At 35.7% G+C, this 25,130-nt stretch overlaps 1 protein-coding gene across 1 annotated transcript in view; it reads left to right on the top strand.

The window, feature by feature from the left end:
• The window catches only part of Plgrkt (plasminogen receptor with a C-terminal lysine), a 51,982-nt gene extending 35,633 nt beyond the window's left edge, over positions 1 to 16,349 (top strand). The window contains exons 3-5 of the mRNA XM_026391500.2: positions 9,412 to 9,542; positions 10,279 to 10,388; positions 15,969 to 16,349. Coding sequence (XP_026247285.2) covers positions 9,412 to 9,542; positions 10,279 to 10,388; positions 15,969 to 16,090 — 363 coding nt within the window. The 3' untranslated portion in view covers positions 16,091 to 16,349. The remainder of the gene's footprint in view (positions 1 to 9,411; positions 9,543 to 10,278; positions 10,389 to 15,968) is intronic.
• The last annotated feature ends 8,781 nt before the right edge of the window (positions 16,350 to 25,130 follow it).

Genomic DNA, 25,130 nt, shown 5'->3' with positions numbered 1-25,130 from the left:
CAAGCCCTAGAGTTTTATTCTATTAAATAAGTTAATAGAATAGTACCTGGCACATAATAACTATAACATTCTATAAATATTAGCATTTTTATATTGTTTTAAATCCCATGCCTACATTACGAATGTATCAAAATTTATTGAACTATTTCGTTATTGATAGGTATTTAGATGGCCCCCATATTACAAATAATGCTAATACTGAAAAGTCTCATACAGATGTCTTTGATCAGATATACAAATATTTCAGTAGATACCTTCTTAACCTAAAATTACAGGAGAAGAAAGCCTAAGTATTTTGTCTTCTGGTGCTGCCAAATTGTCCTCAAAACTCCCGTCCTCATCTGTGTCCCACTTGCAGTATTTGAGTGCCATTTCATATTCTCTTACTCAGGGTATTGCCAATTTGTATGTATATGATAAAAAAATCAGATATGCATATTATATAAATTTTATTTTTCTGACTACTAATGAAGTTTTATATTTACTTTGTATTTTTTTCTGTGAAATGCTTATTTATATCTTTTCCCTTTTTTCTACTGTGTTAACTTCATCTTATTGATTTGTAAATTTATTATTTGCTAAACTTCTTTTGTTTCTTATATATACATATATCTGATAAACTGGAAGTATGCATTTTATGTATGTATACATGAGTTTATATTTACATATATGCACACACATACACATATGTGGATATTAAGTGCTTGAAATATGACTAGGGCCACTGATAAACTTAATTTTTAATTTTAATGTACATACCTAGATATAGCTAATGTCTACCAAATTGAACATGTTTCCATAGTAACTCTGGATGTCTGGAAGGTGAGACAATTTTCAAAATTACCTTTTCTCTTCTTGTAAATTTTTCCTCTAAGTATATTTACAGTGAGCTTGTCAAGTTTATTAAGGTGATTTCTGACAGAATTTTGATTAGGATTTTTGTGGGTGTTACACAGTATTTGTATTATTGTAGTACTGATTGATTTTTAATGGTTTTGGCACATAGGAAATCTTTAACTTTTGTCTGTTGATGTTTCATTCATCCATCCTATGAAATTATCTTGTTGCTTCTAAAAGTATTTTTTAAGTTAATTTTCTTGAATTCTTATAGCTAGACAATAATTATCCAGTTGTCTTAATTTTTACTTTTACTGCACTACAATTAAAAAAGAAGGCCTGAGTTCTACTTTGAAGAATTTATTGGGACATTTTATTGTGGTATATTACAATGTTCTCTAAATATCTGTAAAGAATATTGTTCTATGTTTGTTGAGCATAACACATATACATGATTAAGCTTATTAATTTAATTGCTTAAACCCTCAATTTTCCTACATTTTAAAAATTAGATCTGTAAACTTGTAAAAGGGGTAGCTAAATTTTACCATTATTGTTAATAACTTGTAAATTTTTCCTTTTTTAAAAATAGTTTTGCGGGCTGGGGATGTGGCTCAAGCGGTAGCGTGCTCACCTGGCATGCGTGCGGCCCGGGTTCGATCCTCAGCACCACATACCAACAAAGATGTTGTGTCCGCCGAGAACTAAAACATAATAAATATTAAAAAAAATTCTCTCTCTCTCACTCTCTCTCTCTCCTCTCTCACTCTCTCTTAAAAAAATAAAATAAAAATAGTTTTGCTTTATATATTCTAAAGCTACACTAAAGACTAAAAGTTCTTTACTAATGTATCTTTTTTGTGTGTTTTAAAAAGTTTTTTTATTTGTTATTTTTAGTTATACATGACACTATACTGTATTTTGACACATTATACATATATAGAGTATAACTTTCCATTTTTGTGGTTATACATGATGTGGAGTTATGCTAGTCATATATTTGTATAAGAACACAGGAAAGTTGATTCCAACTCATTCTACTGTCTTTCCCATTTCCATCCCTTCTCCCTTCCACTCCAGTGAATTTTTTTGATTTATTGTATATGCTTTCTATAGTTTTACAGTGTACAGCTCAATTAATTTTTATAGATTCAACAAAACTGTAAGCCTCAGCTCAACCCCTTCTCATTCTTTCCTTTACATAAGGATAACCTCTATCCTGACTCCCAGCAGCATAGTCTATTCTTTATCTTTACACATTGGATTCCTAGGTTTGTAGTGTATTATGCTGACTTCTTTTGTTTCAGCATTGATTGTAAGATTTTTTTTATCTTGTGCACAGTGCCAGCAGCCCCCTTGTGGTCTACCTTAGTGGGACCTAGAACTGCAAGCCAGCTAGAGAAATCCTTTCCCTGAAGGCAATTTCCCTTCAGGGATACATGCAGAAATAGGGAAAGCAGACTCTGATCATATGGATTACATTTTTTCTTCTGTCTTGAATAATTCCTTTTATCTTCCACTTTTTTATGCATCTTGCTCCTTCTCTATTATACTCTTTGCTTCCATCAGAAGTCTGATAGCTATTGGTTGCCTGTTCACATGCATGATGAAAAACTAGGGAGATTAATGTAAGTAGCTAGCTCGGATTTTCTCTGCAGTCTGTGGGCTTTATGGAATGGGCAACATGGGATAACAAAAAAACTTTCCTTTAGGATGGATGAGCAAAAGTACCAATTTATAAAATAATAAATGGCAGGAGGATCAGGGAGGTAAGAGGTACTAGGGACTGATATGGAGCAATTTTCTTCCATGCATGTGTGATTATATGAACCCCACTATTATGTTTAGCCTTCTAGCACTAATAAAAACTTTGAAAAAAAAAACACCCTGAAGAGCAAAGATTGATACTTAGGTGGAGCATGGTGCCATATTTCAGGTCCCAGTGTTACTGCTTCTCTCTCTCTCTTTTTTTTTTCTCCCTTCTCTGTTGGAGTACATAATTGCCTCAAAAGAAGCTCTTCTCTCTTTGACCCCATATCCTAGAATGGAGCTTTCTCCAAGAAATGTTCCACTTTGGAGAAAAATTTGGCTGGGACAAGCAGTCATATCTGTGTGTGTTGAAGGGGAAGGGTATCATTTGTCATTGTATAGGTAATCATTAAATTATGTCCCAAATTTAGAGCTTCTCCAGCCTTTTTACAGACAGACCTACTGGTCCTCCCCATAGCATTAGATTATAGTTTCTTCTCTGGAGTTACCATCCTTCTGATTGCATCTGCTTATCTATGGCCACACCCCCTGAACATGCCTGATCTTGACTGATTTCATCTATTTTATCTCTTTCAGAACTCAACATTTCTGGCTTGCTGATGTCATCCTTCCTTGTTTCCCAGCACCATTATGGATTTATACTTTAAAAAATGTTATTAGTCTATATATATGTATATATCAATATCAAAAAAGTCACTACCATAAAATCTCACTACCCAGTAATCCCTCCTACATTTCTTCTTTTTATTATCATTTTTATTATAAAGGAATGAAACAACTCATAAACAAAATTTATGTGATGCATATCTATAGAAAGAAGAAAATATTACCACAGTGCTACCCAATACAGCCATGCTTACCATTTCTTCTTATTTTTTTCCTGTGCTACATTTATTTTTGTTTAGTTGTTATCATATTCTATATATTTTTGTATTAGGCCTTTTGAGCTGACACTGTCTTATCATTTTCTAGTATTGTAGACAGCCTTTACAATGTAGATTGTACAAAGCTTCAGCACATTTAATTCTATAAATATTGCACTACTTATTCACTTCCCTGTTGTCAGATGGAAAAATAGACATCTACTTCTCAGGCACCCTGGGTACAGATTTATTCTGAAATGTTGGCTTAGCAAATTTGTTTTCTTTCTTAAAAAAAAGGAGAAAGAAAGAAAGAAAAAACCCTGAATGTAATATTTTTGATTCATGCATGAACCAAAATTCTGAAAGAACAAGAGGGTCTATCTATAATCATAGCTCCTTTATACCCCTCTCCCCAGGTACCTGGTTCATCTATTCAGATTCAACCACTATTACTAGTTTCTTAATAGTCTTTCAAAGGAAGTACATAGTTAGGCATAGTGGAATGAGTGAATGAGTATGTGTGTGCACACAAATGACATGTGATTGCATAGTATACCCTCTTTATACTTTACCTTTCCCATCTAACAATAACTTACAGATTTTTCCACATCAGAACATATAGCTACATAGGAATAGTGATAATGATGATAAAAATAAAAACGAAAAGGAATGGAAGAAGAGGAAAAAAATACATTAGTGTTTACTGAGTATTAACCTTGCTGGAAAGTGAAATTACTAGATTGAAGAGAGGTGCATTTTAAATTTAGTTGTTTATAAAATCAACTTACTATTTCCACATGCTATTCTCATTAATAATAAAGTCTTCAGTATGCTGAAGTATGCTGAAATACCCCTTGAGATGTTTACCATGATTATCCACATTTATGATTAAACAGAGATACAGATAGATTAAGGGATTTGCCCAAAGGTGCAAAGCTAGTAAGTGGTAGTATCAGGACTCAAATGTAGTCAGTGTGACTGTGAGGCCTGCACTCAGCTTCTGCACCATGCCTCTTCCTTGTGCAACCATCATCAGCAAACATATTCAAAACATACTCATTTTCCCTAACAGAAACTCTGTTCCCATTAAATTCTACTCCCCATTCCCCCCAGTCCCTGGAAATCACCATTGTACTCTGTCTCCATGAATTTTATTACTTATTTCATATATAAGTGGAATTATATAATATTTTTCCTTTTATGATGGCTTATTTTATTAAGCATAGTGCATTCAAGGTTAATCCAGGTCAAAGAATGTTTCAGAATTTCCCTCCCTTTTAAAACTAACTAATACTTTATTATACAGACAGCCAAAGATATTTGAGATGACACTCATATACCCTGTCCATTCCACCTCTATTTTTGATATTGGTTCAATTTTTGCAAGTTTACTTACAGTAGACTGCAAGTTTGGGTTTAGAGCAGGCAGGCTTGGGTTTGAATCTCAGACCTGCACTTATTAATTGTAACCAAAGGGAAATCACTCTGCTCTTAAGTTACCTCAACTATAAACTGAGATAGTACCTTAAGTGTCAGGGAATAGGTTGTTCAACTTCCATTCCACTCAAACTCCCTTATAACATGCCTATTTAACAAAGACAGGTTTCCCAAACTCCCTTGCAGTGGGGTTTCACATCTGGCCTGATTCTTCAAGGGAGTTTATAAAGCCCTTAAGGAGACTTGGGAGGTGAAGGCACCATTGAAGGTGACGTGGGAGGTGAAGTAGGTGAAATAGGTGGTGTAAAGGCTTTGAGAAGACATTGTGTCTTCTTGTAAGCACTGTAGTAGATGTGACTGGTATTTTGGGAGTCATGGATGTGGAGTTTCAGTGTTTGATCCTGAGCATCTGTGGAGATGGCAGAAGCTGTGTGGTTCCCCCAGGGTAGTCCTAAGTTCTGAATGAATTTCTCCTGGTTATGTTTCTGAAAGTGTAGAATGCAAACTTATTTCCATGGCTCCCCCCCCAAAATTTTTAAGCTTCCAAATATCCTATACTAATTTTGTTTTGTTTAAGCTAGTGGTAAGAGTGGATTCCATTGTCTGCAACTCAAAGACTAACCTAGGATTTGGGGGAAAAGTTGATATATGTAACTAGCACAGAATTTCACATACACTGTGACACAGATTTTTATTATTTTAAAAAATATTTAAAAAATTTTTCAGTGGGACTTTTATTTATGTATTTATAGTGCTGAGAATCGAACCCAGTGCCTCACACATGCTAGGCAAGCTCTGTGCCACTGAGCCTCAATCCTGGCCCATCAAAATTATTATTATTATTATTTAAAATTTTATCAAAGTATTATAATTATACATAGTAGAGGATTCATCATGATATATTTGTACATGCACTTGGTATAAATTGGTCTACTTCATGCCTCCATTCCTCCAATTGCTCTCCCCTTCTCCTTTCCCATTCCCTTTCTCTACACCACTGCTCTCTATTCTATTTTCATGAGGTCTCTTCCTTTTCCCTCTCTAGCTTCCCTAAATGAGAGAAAACATACAAACACTGATTTTCCAAGCCTGACATATCTCACTTAACATGGTGTTCCATCCAGGTGCATCCATTTTCCTGCAAAAGACATAATCTCATTCTTTTTTTATGGCTGAATAAAACTCCATGGAAGCCACATTATGATTTTTATGTGTATCAGTTACCATAATAAATTAGAAACAAGCATCCTGGTTTGCTTAAGGGTTTTCTGATCTTTTTAAAAATTATATCTTGATTCTGTAACTCTTTGATGTATGGATTACAGAGTAGAGCTCTTAGCTTTGTACATTGTTGGAATTGACAGTAGAACATTAAATATTAAACTAAGAAGTCTGTACTCTTTCAAATGGGAGAGATCCAGGAGGAAAGAAAACATCCTTATGATTTTTACTTAAGTTCTAGAATTGTCTTAACCTTAGTTAATAGGGTTTATAACATACCAGATACTGTTTGGAGCTGAGGCTTTAAAGAGTTTTTGATAATTATTTAGAAGTTTTGGATTTTGGGGGAAAGTTTTAGTGGAGAGTAGTATTAGAAACTACATCTGAGTGTTGGGTGTGCTTGTTGGCAAAAGGCTGTGATCACTTCTGTGTCCTCCCAGTAACAGAACTAAGTTGGTGTTTATGATTACACCAATTCATTTTGCATGCATATCTGTATTGTTATCTTTCCAAATGCATCCACATTAACCTAACCATTAGTTCAAACTGATGTCATGACTCTAATCCATGACCACATGATTTATTCTATCCTTTTCCCCTTGCTTGTTTAAAATCTCCAATAGTTAGAAACATGTCTCCCACCATCTGCCATCATCTTCCTTGTTTGTTCCTGTCCAGTAGATAGGTAAAACCGTTTCAGAATTGTTGACCTATACCCTATGAGAAATAGTTTTACCAAATAGGGCACAATGCTCATGATGTTCTTTTAATCTTCAGTTCTACAGTTTCTAGACAAAACACTATTTTCCAGGTTAGTTAGATCATTCCTTTCCTTCTATCCCTTCAGTGAGGCTATGTCACACATTTGTAATACGATCAGAGTATTTGGTCACAGTCTGTGTTCCATCTTGTATCCCATGACGACTACTACTACTACTACTACTACTTTTCCCCCTCCTCCTCCTCCTCCTCCTCCCCCTCCCCCTCCTCCTCCTCCCCCTCCCCTTCCCCCTCCTCCTCTTCCTCCTCCTCCTTCTTCTTTTTCTTCTTCTTCTTCTTCTTTTTTGAGATACTTGGATGATTTATAAAATTTGTCTACACTGAGATTTGGTCTGTGATGTAAAGCTGTATGCATTTGATAGTGTTGTATGTTCATTATAATAGTACAATACTGGTTAGTTCTTCCACCCTTAAAAACCCTCATAATTTTTGAGAGTTCCCAGGGCATTCGCTCCAGAATGTTAACTCAGCTTGATCTTTGATAGAAACAAACAAACAAACAAAAAAACAAAACCTAATCTGTGAGTTAGTTCTTTTCAGGCAATGCTTCTCAATCCTGGGTGCCCCCTGGAATTTCTGGACATCTTTTAAAAATACTTAGACCTGATTCTACCTTCAGATCCTGATTTAATGGGTCCCACCTGGTTTAATTGGTTTGGTATGTGAGTCTGGGCATTGGGACTTTGAAAAACTCCCCAGATGCTCATGGTGGTAAGCTACGGTTTAGAACTACTAATCTTGAGTTCTTCCATATCTTGTTTGATCCAGATGCCTTTTGATCAAAAACACCAATGATTGTTACATTTACATGACTTTGGGAAATGGTATGAAATGTCATCTAAATTTTGTGAATAAGTAACACAGCAAGGGTGGATTTCATACACTAAATAATCATGTACACAAAACACATTATTTATTCTTTACCCTCTGAGCTCAAAATGAACCTCTATTTCTACTAATGAGGGCAAACTGAATTTTGATAAGTCAAAGTGATTTAATTACTTCAATTTAAAACTCACTTCTCATATTGAATTTAGTTTGGCCCTCTCTCCTTCTCTGTTCATTTTTTTCCTTGGAACAATCTAGGCTTGAGTTCAGATATTAGGGGAGGCATATCTGGTAGAAGCAGGCCTTTTTGCTGTTATTTTCTGTTTGATCAACCTGGGCAGTACCAGGTGATTTTCTCTGAGGGCATCTAGTCATGTTCCAGACTGGATTAGTCATCACCTTTACAGATTTGGGTGCTGTGAATCCTCTGAGATCCAGCTGTCTTCTCAGTCTCTAGCTTATAATCACTACCCAAGTATCTGTTTTGGGGTCCCATGGCAACTCTGATATGCCACCTGCCTTAAATTTTTGTATTTCTCCTGTGCCCCTCTCCAGGTGACATGGAAATCTTGCAGACTTTCTCCACACCCCTTGATAACTGAGAGAGACTATGCCTGGATATGCCCCAGAACCATTGTTACCCTACTGTAGCTGTCCCCTCTAAGAATTCTCAATAGGAGGCAGGGCCACAAATCCTTTTGTTTGGGAACCCCAAGTCTATCTAAGGTTTGCTTTACATTTCCTGGTACTTTAACCCCCAAGAAACCCCAAATAGCTAAGACTTATCTTACATGGAAACTCTCATTCTCCTCTCTCAGTTCCTACCCACTATACAAAGAGGGAATGGCGAGGAAACTGAGTCATGTTATTACTCTTTCATCATAAAACCTAGACTTTCTGTCCTCCAGAGTTACTAATGATATGCAGTCCCAATATTTTAGGATTAAAAAGCCAAAAGGAAAACAATACTTTTGTCTCTCCAGAGTCAGATTCTCTTCAAATAATAGGCTTGGGCTTTCAGTCTGTTACTTCTTTGTGTATTTCCTAAAAATGCACTCTGATATTCAGACTCCTGTGTTCTGAGCTATTATTTGCTTTATGTTCCAAAGCAGCAAAAGGCATTGACTAAATTGGCAAAGAACTTGACACAAGGAAAAAAAAAGAGGCAAAGAAAAATCTCCACTGATGTCCCCAAATAGCACCTCTTTATCTTCATGTCACATTGTGATATGGATCTGATGCTCAAAGTGAATCTCAGTCTGTAGTTGGATGGATTTGGAAGGCAAAATTAGTTTCATGCAAAATTAGTTTCATGCTTTTATTTTCCAATAAAGCCAGATAAGATGTATCTATGTTTAAAAATCCATAGATCTTTCCTCACATATAATAGAAAAAGTTGAACATATATTTGAGGCTTGGACCAAATGCAATCAAGACCTCAGAAAGCAAACATGGAATATCAATATCTATTCTGTATATATTCCAAAATTTCACAGTCAAAGTAACAGTTGGGGATCAGTGTCTAGAGGGACTTTAGTCAAAGTCAATTGAGATTAAAAAAAAAAAAAGGACTCAAAACAATTAAGAATGAAAATCCACTGGAAAACCAGATTATCAACTCTGTGTTTAGATTCAAAGACAAGTAACCACATATTGTCTTTCATTTTGTCCTCAGCTGGAAAGGCAGCTAACATTGCAGAATGAAATGAGGGAAAGACAAATGGCCATGCAGGTTGCTTGGTCTCGGGAATTCCTCAAATATTTTGGAACATTTTATGGCATTTCAACCATCTTTTTAACAGCTGGGTATGTTTTCTATTTACTTTAACATTTAAAAAAAAAATAATCTACTTCTTTTGTCTTTAATATAATCACATTAATTTGGCAAAAATAGGACTTTGGTCCAAACAGTGTACATGTAAACAAAGAAACCTCTTATTGATTAATCCTTGGTGGTAACTCTGTAGAACCAGCTTAATAATAGTAAATCCTGCCTTTAGTTCCTTAGATTTCATCTGTCCTTTTCTCCACTTTGTAAATTAGGGAGAGGACTGACTTGACACCAAGATAGGGGGCCTTTGTGGGTTTATCTCTGCAGTCCCTGAATGGTAGCTCTTAATCTTCATCCATTTTAAAAACAGGAATTTGAGTGTCAAAGTCAAATAAAAATGAGCAGCTGATGGTGCTCAAGAGGCTGAGACAGGAGGATTGCAAGTTCAAAGCCAGCCTTAGCAACTTAGCGAGGCTCTAAGCAATCTAGCAAGACCCTGTCTCAATAATTAAAACAAACAAACAAAAAACAGGATGGGGATGTGGCTCAGTGGTTAATTGCCTTTGGGTTCAACCCTTGGTACTAAAAAAAAAAAAGAGGGGATTTGGGGTGAGGGAATTCTTATTTCCCTACAAGATTTAAATGAATTAAAAACTTCTGCCATAGAGGGCATTCTTCCAGAAAGCAGGCCTCTTTTTTTCTTCAAGTATGGATCTATGTATTTACAGGTTATTCCTTGATAATGTTTTTTTTTTTTCATTCTTGAAACAGAGCAATAAAACAAAAGAAGCCAGCCTTCCTCTTCCCTATAGTTCCATTAAGCTTCGTCTTCATCTATCAGTATGACTTGGGCTACGGTACTCTTCTACAAAGAATGAAAGGTAAGTCTTCCAGTGATTCAGGAGGCTAAGATAGGAGGATCACAAGATTGAGATTAACTGCAGCAATTCAGCAAGGCCCTAAGAGGCTTAGCAAGACCTTGTCTCAAAATAAAAAATAAAAAAAGGGCTGAGGATGTACATCAGTGGTAAATCACCCCTGGGTTCAATCCCCAGTACATATCTACTTATTAGAACTTTCATTTTAGTGACATCCCAGTGGTAGCATAAGGTAAGTCATAGTGGGAGTATTTATACCATGGAAAACTTTAAATGCCAAGTCAAGGCTTAAATTTTTATTTTGTTGATCTTCTATATCAGGGGTTGGTCTAGCTCACTATTTTTGACAATAAAGTTTTACTGAAACAAATCCGTGCCTATTTATTTTTTCATTATCTATGACTATTTTCTCATGACTATGAAATAGCTGAGTCATTGAAATGGAGACATTTGAACTCATAAGCCTAAATGTTTTACCCTTCATGAAAGTTTGCCAACCCATAGTCTAGACTTCAGAAATAGATGAAAAAAAGATTTGCCAAATAATAGTAGTAATTAAGCTAAATTGTTGTATTTGTAGCCATTTTTTTTTTGTCAGCTTTTTAGCTGCTGTGACTAAAAGATATGACTGGAACAATTATAAAGAAAGAAAAGTTTATTTGAGGGTTCACAGTATCAGAATTCTCAGTCCATAAAAGGCTGGCTCAATTCCTCAGGGCTTGAGGTGAAGCAGAACATCCTGGCAAAAGAGTGTGGGAGAGGGAAGCTGTTCACATGATGACATGATGATCAGAAAGGAGAGAGAGAGAGAGAGAGAGAGACAGACAGACAGACACACACATCCATCTCCACTTGCCAAATACAAATATCTGCCCCAAAGCCATGTTCCAGTTCCTACCTCCTCCAGCCGTACCCCACCTGCCTTCAGTTACCACTAAATTAATGTCATCGGGAGATTAATTCATTGATTGGGTTAAAGCTCTTGTAACCCAATTATTTCTTCTCTGACCTTCTTGCCTTTTCTCACATGTGAGTTTTTGGGGGACACCTCACATCCAAACTATAACATTCTGCTCCTGACCCCCAAAAGCTCATATTCATCTAACAATGCAAAATACATTTAGTCTATTCCCCCTAGACTCAACAGTCCTGAGACTGCTCAAAGTTCAAGGCTAAAGTTTCTTCTGAGACTCAGGGAAAACTTGCATTATGGGTTCCTATAAAAATCAAAACAATTTACAAGTAACCAATATATAATGGTACAGAGTAAACATTTCCATTCAGAAAAGTAGGGGCCTAGAAAGAAGGGATAGGACCAAAGCAAGACTGAAAAACAGCTGGGGAAATAAGTCCAGTAATTCTGTGTCTGGCATCTGGAGCCATGTCATTATGATGTTCTCTCCAAAGGGCTTGTGCAGATCTTCTTCTGTGGCCCTGTTTGTTGACGCCCAAGTGGCCTTTCTGTTTGCTTGTCTCACCTCTATTCCTGCAGCTTTCCCAAGATGACGTCCCACATTACTGGCACTTCTTGGGGATCTCCACTGCAGCTTTGGGTTCCTCCTCAAATCTCCACACATTGCCCTCTCAGGGAGTGCTTGCAGGACTCTGACCCTGTTGCACTTTGCCTGGCCTCCAAGGCCTTCCTCTGAAATCTCAGTGGAAGCCTCCATAACCCCCTAACTCCAACATCCTGTAATCCTGCAGAATCAGCACCATGGGTTGATACCAAGGTCTGCCACCATCTCGAGCAGTAGCCAAGTTTCCGGGGACCCTGGCTACGGCAGCCTCTGAGTTCCTGGGTAGCTGAGCATGTTGAAAAAAACTTCCTAGGCCTCCTTGTGCAAGAAAGGTATTCCACTGGTCTTATCTCAAGAGAATTTTTACTTTTTCTCCCTTGATCTTGAGATGGATGTAGTCTTACCAGCTCCTGAGATGCCCTCAAGCTTTCTCATTGTCTCTGGGCAAGGTCGCTAGCAATTCTTTAGTGGTAGTAAGGTCTGCAACTTCCTTAGTCTCAGTTTTTCTCCTGCCTTTCAAGTCCAAATTTTTCAAATCTTTCTGCTCTGACTTTTGCTCCAGATTGTCATAGTAAATTTGACTAAAAAATGACGAGCAATATCTGTGTCACCACCTGAGTGGTATGCTGTCTAGAAATATCTTGTGCCAGATTAGGAAGTCCATTGCTTTTGAAATCATCTTCCCAGAAAGTCTCTGGACATGGGCAAAATTCAGCCTACTTCTCAGTCAGACCATAACATGAATGGCCTCTACTCCAAATTCCAATAGTGTGTTCCTTTTCCTCTTGAGCCCTGTTTTCACTTTTCACAGTCCTATTGGCATTCTGGTCTTCTGAGCTCCCGCCAGAATCGTCCACTAACCTTTGCTTACAATAATCTAAAGCATTTCCAGCTTGCACTGCTAACCATCTCAGTATTCCTCATACCAATTCCAAAAGGCTCCAAATGCTGATGAACCACATGGTCAGGTTTGTCAGAGCAATGAACCCACTCTCGGGACCAATTTCTGTTTTATTCAGCTTTTTTGCTGCTGTGACTGAAAGACCTGACAAGAGCAATTTTAGATGAAGAAAAGTTTATTTATGGGCTCGTGGTTTCAGAGGTCTCAATTCATAGACAGCAGACTCCATTCCTCAGGGCTTAAGGTGGGCATTGGGGGCATGGCTTTGGGATATATATTTTGTATTTAGGGAGTAGTCTCTCGCTCTGCTTCTGATCATCATGTGAGCTGCTTCCCTCTACCACACTCTTCTGCCATAATGTTTAGCTTCACCTTGAGCCCTGAGGAATGGAGTCTGCTGTTAATAGATTGAGACCTCTGACACTGTGAGCCCTCAAATAAACTTTCCTTCCTCTAAAATTGTTCTTGTCAGCTCTTTCAGTCACAGCAGTGAAAAAGCTTACTAGCTCTTTTATATTGTGAGTAGTGTGAAAATGCAAGAAAATATTCTTCAAGTATTTAAAAACTATTATCTGATTTAGCAAAGTTGTTCACAACATTCTCAAATGAGTGAAGTTCCAATATAGTCAACATTGTTTCACTTTTGTTCTACTCCTTAGTGTAAATGAAAACAATCATCATTCGTGTTGAAATTATACTCTCATCAACTGCAAATATAGTTTAGTTATGGATTCAAGAGTTCCACAAAAATCAGCAAAAATATTCAGTGGGAATCAATTTGCTACATGAAATTTATGATCAAGAGTATTACATGTTTTATTATATGCTATATATATGTGAAATTTATAGTAAACAGTTTTATTTATTTATTTATTTATTTATTTTGAGAGCTGGTTATTAAATACTCACTGCAATAACACTATTCTCACAGGATCCTGGCTCTTGCTTCCTTAGGAGATGGTGCTGCTGCCAAAGAAGCCATTCCTGATCTAGGGAGATAGGGTTGCCCATTAGTCTAGGACATAAATGTCTCCCAAATTCCTACCACTTCTCTGAGATTCACACTCTAATAAAGATTCCTGTGTCCCTTCTTATTAATCCTTCAATACAGAGCACATTGAACATGTGCTTTACCAATCTGTGTTGTCCTGAGCCATGAGCCTATCATTGTTCTATTATACTGGTTTGGTATGGCAAAGGAAGAGTTGTACACTCCTCTCCAGGTTTGGGAGTAAAGAGCAGAACATTTCATTCCCAGGCCTAGGGAGATGGAGAGGTTCTTTAAAATTTCCATTTGAAAATGGAAATGCATTTTCCACACAGAAAAAAAATGTTCATTTAGACTCAGGTACTATTGGTATCATGATTTAACTGTATTGTGGGCTAAACAGTTTTTGTGGATAGCCTTGAAATTAATTCATAGCATTATTACTGTGTTGCATTCTGAGTTCCAAAACCACTAATTTATAAATTAACTTTTAGAATATAAACTCATTTTAAGATGGAAACAGTACACAACTTATTTACAAATATTAAATTTCATGTCCATCACCTGCTCAGTTTCATATTACTCATCTGCTTAAGAATTCATTAGTCTATGCTCAAAAATGCCTATTTACATGGAGAATAGAATTCTTAGTGTCTCGTAAAAGATGATATGTAATATTAAGGAATATCAATTCCATTGTATAGCATTCACTTGAACATATTATTAAAAGAAAGCAAGTTTTTTTTTCTAGAAAAATTTGATTATCTGTTTGGAAATTAATTCTATCAATCAAAAATTTAAAATTTCAAGGCAAATTATGTGTTTCCTTTAAAAACATTACAGCTTTAGAATCCATAGGAAACATCACAATAGAAAGTTGAGATTATGTATTTTCCCCTGCTAATAGTGATGATTGTAAAATATGCAATTCCTGCTTGACTGAATCTTACATGGAAAACATCTAGTCTTTCCTCAAAGGCCAACTATTTATATATAATTTTATTATTTTTTACTTGGTATTTAAAATTGAGGCAAAAAAGATGTTTGAAGATAGTTAAAATGTTCTTATAATTTGAAAATTGTAGCCTGCTTCATGGGTTTGGAGTACAATTAAGAAATGATAAATGAGTAAGGTCATGGATATGCTAAGTACCATGATTTTAAAATATACAATGTATAAATGAATACAAACATCAACCTATGCCCCTAAGTATGTACTTATAAATTGTCAATAGAAATTAATTAATTAATTAAATAGTGTATTAAAAGAGGAATACGTATAGCAAGCAGTTATCTTCATTCATATGCAGGGTTATAGAATGTCAACAACAAATTCTTAAAATTTCTTGTTAATTGTTTTCAGTAATAAAAGCAAATGTCACTGGGCCCAAGAAATTACTACATTGTTTAGTTCTTGTTTGAAAGAGGAATTATTTATAAAAAAGGTATGTACACCAGGCACAGTGGCACATGTCTATAATCCCAGAAGCTTGGGCGGCTGAGGCAGGAGGATCGCAAGTTCAAAGCCAGCCTCAGCAACTTAGTGAGGTCTTAAGCAACTTAGTAAGACCCTGTCTCAAAAAAAAATATAAAAATGTCTGGGAATGTATAAAAATAATGTACATGTGTGTGTATGCATGTTTACAGACTACGGAATATTTAATATTATTTTGGGTGTTTGTGAGTGATTTCAGGTCAAAACATAGCTTTCCTGAAAAATTTTTAGTAGAATTGACTTTCTTTCCTGTCACTTCATTTATATTAAGGGACAACGGGAATGACTGTAATTTCTGCATCTCATTTCATCGTGAAATGGAGAAATTACATAGAGTTCAGACACAATTAATGTTGATGATCCTGACTTTGGTTCAAGGAAAGAAATATTGCTCATCTTCGTGTTCTTTCTCCTCTCATTTTCAAATGCTGTCTTGTTTCAAAAAATTCTGGCGTCTGATTGGTCTACAAGTTTCAGAATTCATCATTGTGTTTTCTCTGGTATGCACTGATGCATTGCATTATTTCTGAGGACAATGGGTGAAAAGTTTAACTGTGGGATATGAGGACATGGCCCCATATGGTGTTACAGCTTGTCATAGGAACACAGCAATCAGGCAATCTCACAACGTGCTGATGACCACTTTGTCACCTTGCATATATCTATCTATGCTTTGTTTAAGGTGAAGCTGAGGACATACTAGAAACAGAAAAGAGTATGCTGCAGCTGCCAAAAGGAATGATCACTTTTGAAAGCCTTGAAAAAGCCAGAAGGGAACAGAGTAAATTTCTCACGGACAAATGAAGCAGGGTTTACCCACTGACTCTCAAAGCACAGAATTGTTGGCTTGAATCATGGTTTTTCATAATTTTTTAAAATGCTCAAGATTTTGATATAATGGATTTTATTTTGAAATAATAAAATGCAAGATGAATTTTGTTGAAATATTTTAAAATAAAGTTTATAACATTCAACACAAAATCATGGGGCTACTCCAAAAAATTTTACATTTCATATATATGTGTGTTTTATAATTGTCTAAATAAAAAAATAATAAATTATACTGCCTGGAAGCAAATATCCTACTGCTTACAGTTTTTTTGGCACATAAACACTCTGCATCACATTCAACTGTTACAGGTGATTCTTTTGTTTCAATTTATCAATAGTGCCCTGTTCCCACATAATAGCAAACAACCAATATCAATGACTAACATGTATACTGAACTTGCTATGGAGAGACTGTTTGGAGTGTTGTGTACATGTTCTTGTAATCATCCTAGTAAGTCCATGAGGTATCATTTTATGAATGTTGGAACTGGGGCAAAAAGAGGTGAAATTACTTGCTCAAGGTCATACATGGGTAGAGTTTGGATTTGAATCTCAACAGTTTGGCTACACTGTTTGTATTGGAAAGAACCTCGAAATAGTTAGGTCTTATATTGAACATGCAAAGAAGTGCTATGAAACACAAAATGTGGCAACATTCAAATAATGACTCAGAACATAGTTGAGAGAGGTAGAAGGAGGTTGATTGGAATGCTTACCTTTTAAATTTATTTTAATTAGCTATACATAACAGTAGAATGCATTTATGCACTTTGATGTACATGGATGGAATATACTTTCTCATTTTTCTGATTATACATGTTATAGAATCACATTGGTTAATTTGGATTTACTAGGAAACCTATACTTCTATTTGTACTATTCCTTCAGATGTATACCCTGCATATATTACTCTCATTCCAATGGTATTTATTGAAGGCTACTGTGTGACCGGCACTGTTGTATGCATTGGAGCTATATCAGTGAAGAATAAGAGAACCTGGTTATATGAGTAAGTTCTGGAAAGGGGTGGGAGAACAAGGGAGGGAAGCAAACTAACATGAGATAAACAATGTTATTTTTTATGGTGGTGAATGCTTCAAAGGAAATGGAACCAGATGCTAAGAGAATGATTGGGAACATAGGGTAGGGCTTCTTTAGATCTGGAACTGCAGACACTGTGTCTCTGAAGTGGTGACATTTGAACTGTGACCTGAATGATGACTAAGTCAGTCTGTGAAGAGCAGAGCAGGGTGTGGGGTCAGAGAAGGCATCTCTAGGCAAAGAGAAGAGCTATAGGAAAGGCTCTGAGACTCCATATGTCAAAAGAATGAAAGAAAGTCAGGGAGAGTAGCAAGTGATGAAATCTGAGGGTGGGAGCAAGCGTGAATGTGATGAGGACCCTATCTTTAAGGAGCTGATGACATATCAATGTTCATGCAATTACAATTATGTTGTAATTGTAAGAGAACCTTAGGCCAAGTCTCAAAAGATGCATATACATTCTCCACAAAGAAAAAGAAAGTAGGATGAATGGTATCTCAGGAAAAGGAGCTTGAACAAGTGCAGGACCATGTGTGCAAAACTCAAAGGATCATTCTGCTGTCTGGGGCAAGTGACTTTTCAGCTGGGAAACTCTGTGTGTGTGTGTGTATGTGTGTACTGGAGATTGAGCCTAGTGAAACTCATCACTGAACATTTCCAGCCCATTTTATCTTATATTTTGAGGCATGATCTTGCTAAATTGACCAGGCTGGACTTAAACTTGTTATCTCCCACATAGCTGGAAATGTGGGATACAACTGATACCATGCCTGGCACATGTAGGAATTGAAAGAAATGAACCTAGTGACACAATTCAACTCCTGGAGGGCCTTGGATGTAACACCAAGAACTCCTGGACTCTAATTAGGGTGATTTGAGTGAAATAATCCAATTTTGGATTTTTACCAAGATTAGTGGATTGGAAGGGAAAAATCCTAGAGTTCAAGCAATGACATAAGATGGAGTGGTCCACTTGAGCATTGAGGGGGGTCCTGAATTAGGGGTTTGGCCTTGAGGATACTCTGAGGAAAAAGAAAGACGAACAGTGCTAGGAAACTAATTTGAAGTCACAGAGGGAGGAGAAAGCAATTTCCCATCATTTAATAATGGGTTAACTGGGGACCCTGGAGAACATGGGAACAAAGAAATGGTAGGAAGAATACTGGTGGCTAATGTGTGCCTAAAATGATTTGTAGACCACCTCAAAATCTGGAATTGTATTTTTCCCCCCTTAAGTTTAATCATGCTATCCAAACTTTCCTGATATACTCTAGCCAGGGCTCACCAAGTATAGTTTTGAGGCTCTTACAAGTGTTGACCTGGCTAAAGACCTTACATGGGGTTTGTGCTGGTGTGCACTATAACTAGATCCTGGGTCCCCTAGGAACCACCAGTCCATTCACTTGTATTGATTTATCTTGGCATCAAAACTGAGTTCATTCACAATTCTATCTCAAGAGAAGCACTAGTGATAAGCACACTCACACATGAATTTATGTTTTTTTTTACTTTATTTTAATTAATTAATTAATTAATTTGGTGTTGAGGATTGAACCCAGGACCAATAATCCTCAAATTATTTCATGAAATATAAAAGGAGGCAACCTTCCAAACTCATTCTATGAAGGTAGTATCACCATGATACCAAAAGCAGACAAAAATACATCAAGGAAAGAAACCTTCAGCCCAATATCCCTGATGGATATAGACGCAAAAATTCTTAATAAAATAGTGGAAAATTGCATACAAAAAACATAGTGGGGTTCATTGAGGGAATTCAAAGTTGGTTCAATATACAGAATCAATAAACATAATTTATCACATCTATAGACTTAAAGACAAAAATCACATTATCTCAATAGATGCAGAAAAAGCATTTGACAAAATATAGCATTGTTCACATTCAAAACACTACAGAAACTAGGGGTAGTAGAAACATACCTCAACATTGTAAAAGCTATATATGACAAACCCAAGGCCAACATCATTCTGAATGGAGAAAAATTAAAAGCATTCCTTATAAAAACTGGAACAAGACAGGGATGTCCTCTATCACCACTTCTATTCAACATATTCCTTGAAATTCTAGCTGGAGCAATTAGGCAGAAGAAAGAAATTAAATGGATGCAAATAGGAAAAGAAGAACTCAAACTCTTCCTGTTTGTCATGACATGATTCTATATTAGAAGATCCAAAAATCTCCATAATAAAACTTTTAGAACTCAAAAATGAATTCAACAAAGTTGAAGGATATAAAGCTAGCACCCATAACTCCAATAATGTAGTATCCAAAAGAGAAATTAGGAAAACCATTTCATTCACAATAGGGTAAAAAAAAATACTTGCAAATCCATCTAACAAAAATATGGAGGACTTCTACAATAAAAATACTTAACACTAAAGAAAGGAATTGAAGAAGACCTTAGAAGAACAAAAGTTCTCCCATATTCATAGATAGGCAGAATTAATAATGTGAAAATGGCCATATTCCAAAAGTGCTATAGACATTCAATGCAATTCCTATTAAAATTTCAATAAAGTTCTTCATAGAAATAGAAAATGTAGTCATGAAATTCATTTCCAGAGAGTCCTACCCAGTTCTACCTCTTGACTTTTGACTGAGACCAGGATTGTATTAGACTTTAAGTTTCCAATGCACCAGGTAAAGATTGAAGGCAATTCTCAGTCACTTTGGTTCATACTGACAATCTCGAGGTTCACATTTCCCTGAATTCTGGAATCTATATAAGGGTCATAAAATAAGATCTACCCCTTCTCTTCAGGGTAACTTGTACTCTTATCATTGGCAGAAGGAGCTTTTTGGGTTTACAGATAACAGGCTTATTGCTGAGGAATTTAACATATTCTATTGACTTAAGCCAGGCAGGTAAAAATTGCTTTATTTTATTAATAAAATAAATGACAGCAGAATGCATTATAATTCTTATTACACATATATACCACAATTTTTCATAATTCTGTATATAAAGTATGTTGACACCCAATTCATGTTTTCATACATGTACTTTGGATAATGATATCTATCACATTCCACCATCCTTGCTAATACCCTGCCCCTCCCTTTCCCTCCCACCCCTCTTCACAATCTAGAATTCATCTATTCCTCTCATGCTCCACCTACCTACCCCACTATGAGTCAGTATAATATTTTTTTATTTTTAAAGTTTATTTATTTATTTATTTTTACAGTAGGATGCATTTTTGACATATAGTATACAAATGGAGTACAACTTCTCATTCCTCTATCTGTATATGGTTCAGAGTTATTCTAGTAGTGTAATCATACATGTATATAGGGTAATAATGTCTGTTTCTGTCTACCATTCTTCCCATCCCCACAACCCCATCCCTTTCCTCATTCCCCCCTATACAAACCAAAGAAGAATGAAGGAGCTGTGGTAAATTGCTTTTTAAAAGAAAGTATGTGGGATCAGCAGAATCAGCCTGGTTCATAGAATTATACCCTTAACCTCATGTTCCTACAGTTCACATCTATTTATTTTCTATCAGTGGTGATGCTTACAAATCTGGAACAGTTAAATCCAAGTCTCAAGAGCTAGCAGCAACATTGTTGGGTGAGTGACTGAGGACTGTTTCTTTTGGGGTGGTTTCTACATTTCCTGGTTTCCTGATAGTCTGCATAGATCAGCTCCTTCATTGAGTAAGACATTTTTTTAAAAACTGAAATTATCAGATTTTATTTAGCATGCCAATACAATTAATTTCGATAATAAATTAATATGTACAGTTATAAAATGTTTCTTGCTATGCATAAAGTATATCAGAATCCTTTAAACATCCAACTTAATTTTCAAACTCAAAAGTGGGGTAATATCAAATTATTGATGAAAACTGGAGTTTCCATTCCCTGTAATTCATGATTCAGACAGTTTTGAGTTTATAAAGGTTTTAACCACCTTTTTGATTTGAGCAGTCTCCCTCTCATTCTGAAACGAGAACTAACAGCTGAAAACCTTGTGTCCCCAGTCAAAAGTGTCATGGGGTTAAATGATAGAGTGCTAATCTCAATTTGTTTTTTCCTTAGAAGACTTAATTTGTGGTCAACAACATTCTGTGGAATATATGTACAGGTCAATGGTTTAGAGATATTGATAGATTGAAATATTATAGGGAGGTTTGTGTAAGTTGATTATGTAATTTTTGTCTTTCATTCTGTTATTGTGATGAACACTTACTGATTTATGTATATTGAACCATCCTGAATCTATGAATGACCTTTTGTATAGGCTTGTAGATTTGATTTGATTTTCTAGTATTTTGTTGAGATAAGGATGGGTATCAGGGATATTGGCCTATAGTTCTTTTTTGTTTGTTGTGTTCTTGTCTCCTAATGGTATCAGGGGGATGATGTTCTAGTATAATGAGTTTGGAAGGTTTTTCTTTGTTTTAATTTTTTGGAACTAAAAAATAGTTTGAGAAGAATGGGCATTCTTTCTTAAAATTTGGTTAACAGGTGTGGTGGCACATGCCTGTTATTTCAGTTTCTAGGGAGGCTGAGGCAGGAGGATTACAGGTTCAAGTCCAGCCTGAGCAAATTAGCAAGATGTTATCTCAGCACAGGCATTAAATGCATTAGATAAAATTTAACGTCTCTTCATGATAACATCCCTGAATAAATTAAGTATAGAAAGAATGTACAACAGCACAAAGAAGGCTATAAATGACAAAATCATAGGCAACTACATAGTGAATGGGAAAAGCTGCAAGCCTTTCCTTTAAGATCTGGAAAAATACAAGGATGTCCACTCTCATTACTCTTAATCAATAGAGTACTGGAAGATTTAGCCAGAGCAATTGGAGTATAGAAAGAAATAAAAGAAATATGATTAGGAGGGTTGGAGGTTAAATTATCTATTGTGGATGATATGATATAGGTATTGAAAAACCTGAAGACTCCACTAAAAAACTACAAGAAGTGATAAACAATTTCAGTAAAGAATAGAAAATCAACAAAAATCAGTAGCATTTTTATAAACTGGTCACAAATTTGCTAATGAGAAATCATGAAAATGACCCATTATGATAGCAACAAAAATACAAAAACAAAACTAAAAGAACCTAGGAATCAATTTATCTAAGGAAACAAAAGTCTTCTACAAAGAAAATTACTGATGAAAGAAAGTGAAGATTCCAAAAAGAAAAAAAAAAGAAAGAAAAAAGAAAAAAAAGTGAAAAGTCCATCTATGTTCATGGATTGGAGGAATTAATACTGTTAAAATTTCCATACTACACTAAATGATTTAAGGTTCAATGCAATCTTCATTAGAAAACCAATGGCATTCTTCACAGAACTAGAGAAAACAATCCTAAAATTCATATGGAAGCACAAATAGCTAAAGCAATCTCGAAAAAAAAAAAAAGAACAAAGATGGAGGCATTGTAGTATGTGATTTTAAGACACACTACAGAACCACAGTAACCAAAATAGCACAGTGTTTGCATGAAAACAGACACATAGACCAACTGAATAGAATATATATCCCAGAAATATATAACCACCTCTATGTACAGCTGATTCTTGATAACAGTGCCAAGAACATACATTGGAAAACAGCCAGTCTCTTCAATAAATGTGCTGGGAAAACAACACAAGCTGAAGTTTTAAACTTGACCATTTTCTCACCTTCTTCAAAATTCAACTCAAAATGTATCAACTCCTAAAAATGAGACCAGTAACTATGAAACTACTATAAGAAAACATGGAGGGAATACTTCAAGACATTGGTATAATTAGTGATTTTTCAGATATGACCCCAAAACACAGGAAATAAAAAGTAAAATAAACACATCATTATCAAACTAAGAAGCTTCTTTTCAGCAAAGGGAATACTCTTCACAGTTAAAAGAGAAGTAATAGAATGGGAAAAATATTTTGCAAAGTATTCTTAGGATCAGGGATTAATAGCCAGGAGACAAAGAAACTCAAAAAAGTCAGTACCAGTGAAACCATCTATCTAAAAATGGGCATGTGATCTGGGTAAGTATTTCTTAAAAGAAGAAATGCAAATGACCAACAAATATATGAAAATGCCCAATATCATTAGTCATCAGAGAAATGGAAATAAAAACTACAATGAGATATCATCTTACCCCTGTCAGAATGGCAATGATCAAAAAGACAAACAAACAAACAAAAACCACAAAAACAAAAAACATAAATTTTGGTAAGGGTGTGAAGTAAAAGAACTCTTACACATTGTTGTTGGGAATGTAAATTATATCCAGAAAAGTATGGAGGGTCCTGAAATAACTAGAATTGGATCTACCATATAATCCAGCTGTCCCAAAAGAATAAAAAAGGAAAGGATATCAGCATACCAAAAAGACTTCCAATCCAATGTTGACTGAGGGCCGATTTATAATAGCCCAGAAAAAAAACTAACCCATGTGGCCACTGACTGATGAATGGACACACAGTAGAATATTTTTCCACCATAAAGATGAATGAAATCCTGTAATTTGTAGGAAACAGTGAGACTCGACAATCTCAATTTTTTTTTTTTTTTTTGGTCCGGGGATTGAATTCAGGGACACTCAACCTCTGAGCTACATCCACAGCCATATTTTGCATTTTATTTAGAGACAGGGTCTCACTAAGTTGCTTAGTACTTTGGTGAACTCATGATCCTCCTGTCTCAGCCTCCCCAGCCGTTGAGATTTCAGGCATGTGACACTGTGCTGGCCTCCACACCATTTATTTTATTTAGTCAAGGATATAAAAATTGAGGTTATACTCTCAGGTGAACTGTTTTGAGAGATAAAAATGAAAAAAAAGAGCAAAATTTTTTTTTAGAATTTTATATTTATTATTATATGATTTATATATATTGTATAATATTGATTTTAACATTATAATAACACATGTATAGGCTATTGATCACACATATTTATTAGCATTCTATATCTCTGAAGTATAGATTTCTTTTTTCAAATTAATTTTTTAAATTTATATATGACAGCAGAATGCATTACAATTTTTACTACACATATAGCACAATTTTTCATATCTCTGCTTGTATACAAAGTATATTCACACCAATTTGTGTCTTCATACATGAACTCTGAATAATAATGTCCATCACATTCCACCATCATTTCTAACCCCATGCCCCCCTCCCTTACCCTCCCACCCCTCTCCTCTATCTAGAGTTTGTGTATTCCTCCAATGCTCCCCCTCCCTACCCAACGAATCAGCCTCCTTATATCAGAGAAAACATTCGGTGTTTGTTTTTTTGGGGGGGATTGGCTATCTTCACTTAGCATTATCTTCTCTAATTCCATACATTTACCTACAAATGCCATGATTTAATTCTCTTTTATTGCTGAGTAATATTCCATTGAGTATATATGCCACATGTTTTTTATCCTTTCATCTATTGAAGGGCATCTAGGTTGGTTCCACAGTTTACCTATTGTGAATTGTGTTGCTATAAACATTGATGTGGTTGTGTCCCTGTAGTATCCTGTTTTTAAGTCCTTTGGGTATAGACTGAGGAGTGGGATAGCTGGGTCAAATGGTGGTTCCATTCCCAATTTTCCAAGAAATCTCCATACTGTTTTCCATTTTTCCAAGAAATCTCCATACTGCTTTCCATATTGGCTACACCAATTTGCAGTCCCACCAGCAGTGTATGAGTGTACCTTTCCCCCCACATCCTAATAGACATATAAGAAGAGGATAAACAACTCAGTGTCATGTATGTCTGCAATCAGAATTTAAAGGGATTAAGATAGAAATTCCTATATTTCATGACTGATCCTAACAAAACCTCCAGGATTGGCTAACTCCTCTCACAGCTGTCTTGCACAGCTTCATAAATGGCTGTAAGACCATGAAATGACTTGGACAAAGCCAGGGAGAGTGCTATCTAAAATGGCGCCTTCAACCTAAAAGAATGAGGACAATGCCAAGGAAACTTACAGGCCAGAC

The sequence above is a fragment of the Urocitellus parryii genome, chromosome 4 (assembly GCF_045843805.1).
Source record: "Urocitellus parryii isolate mUroPar1 chromosome 4, mUroPar1.hap1, whole genome shotgun sequence".
Lineage (NCBI taxonomy): Eukaryota > Metazoa > Chordata > Mammalia > Rodentia > Sciuridae > Urocitellus > Urocitellus parryii.
This window is presented reverse-complemented; position numbering and strand designations above follow the sequence as displayed.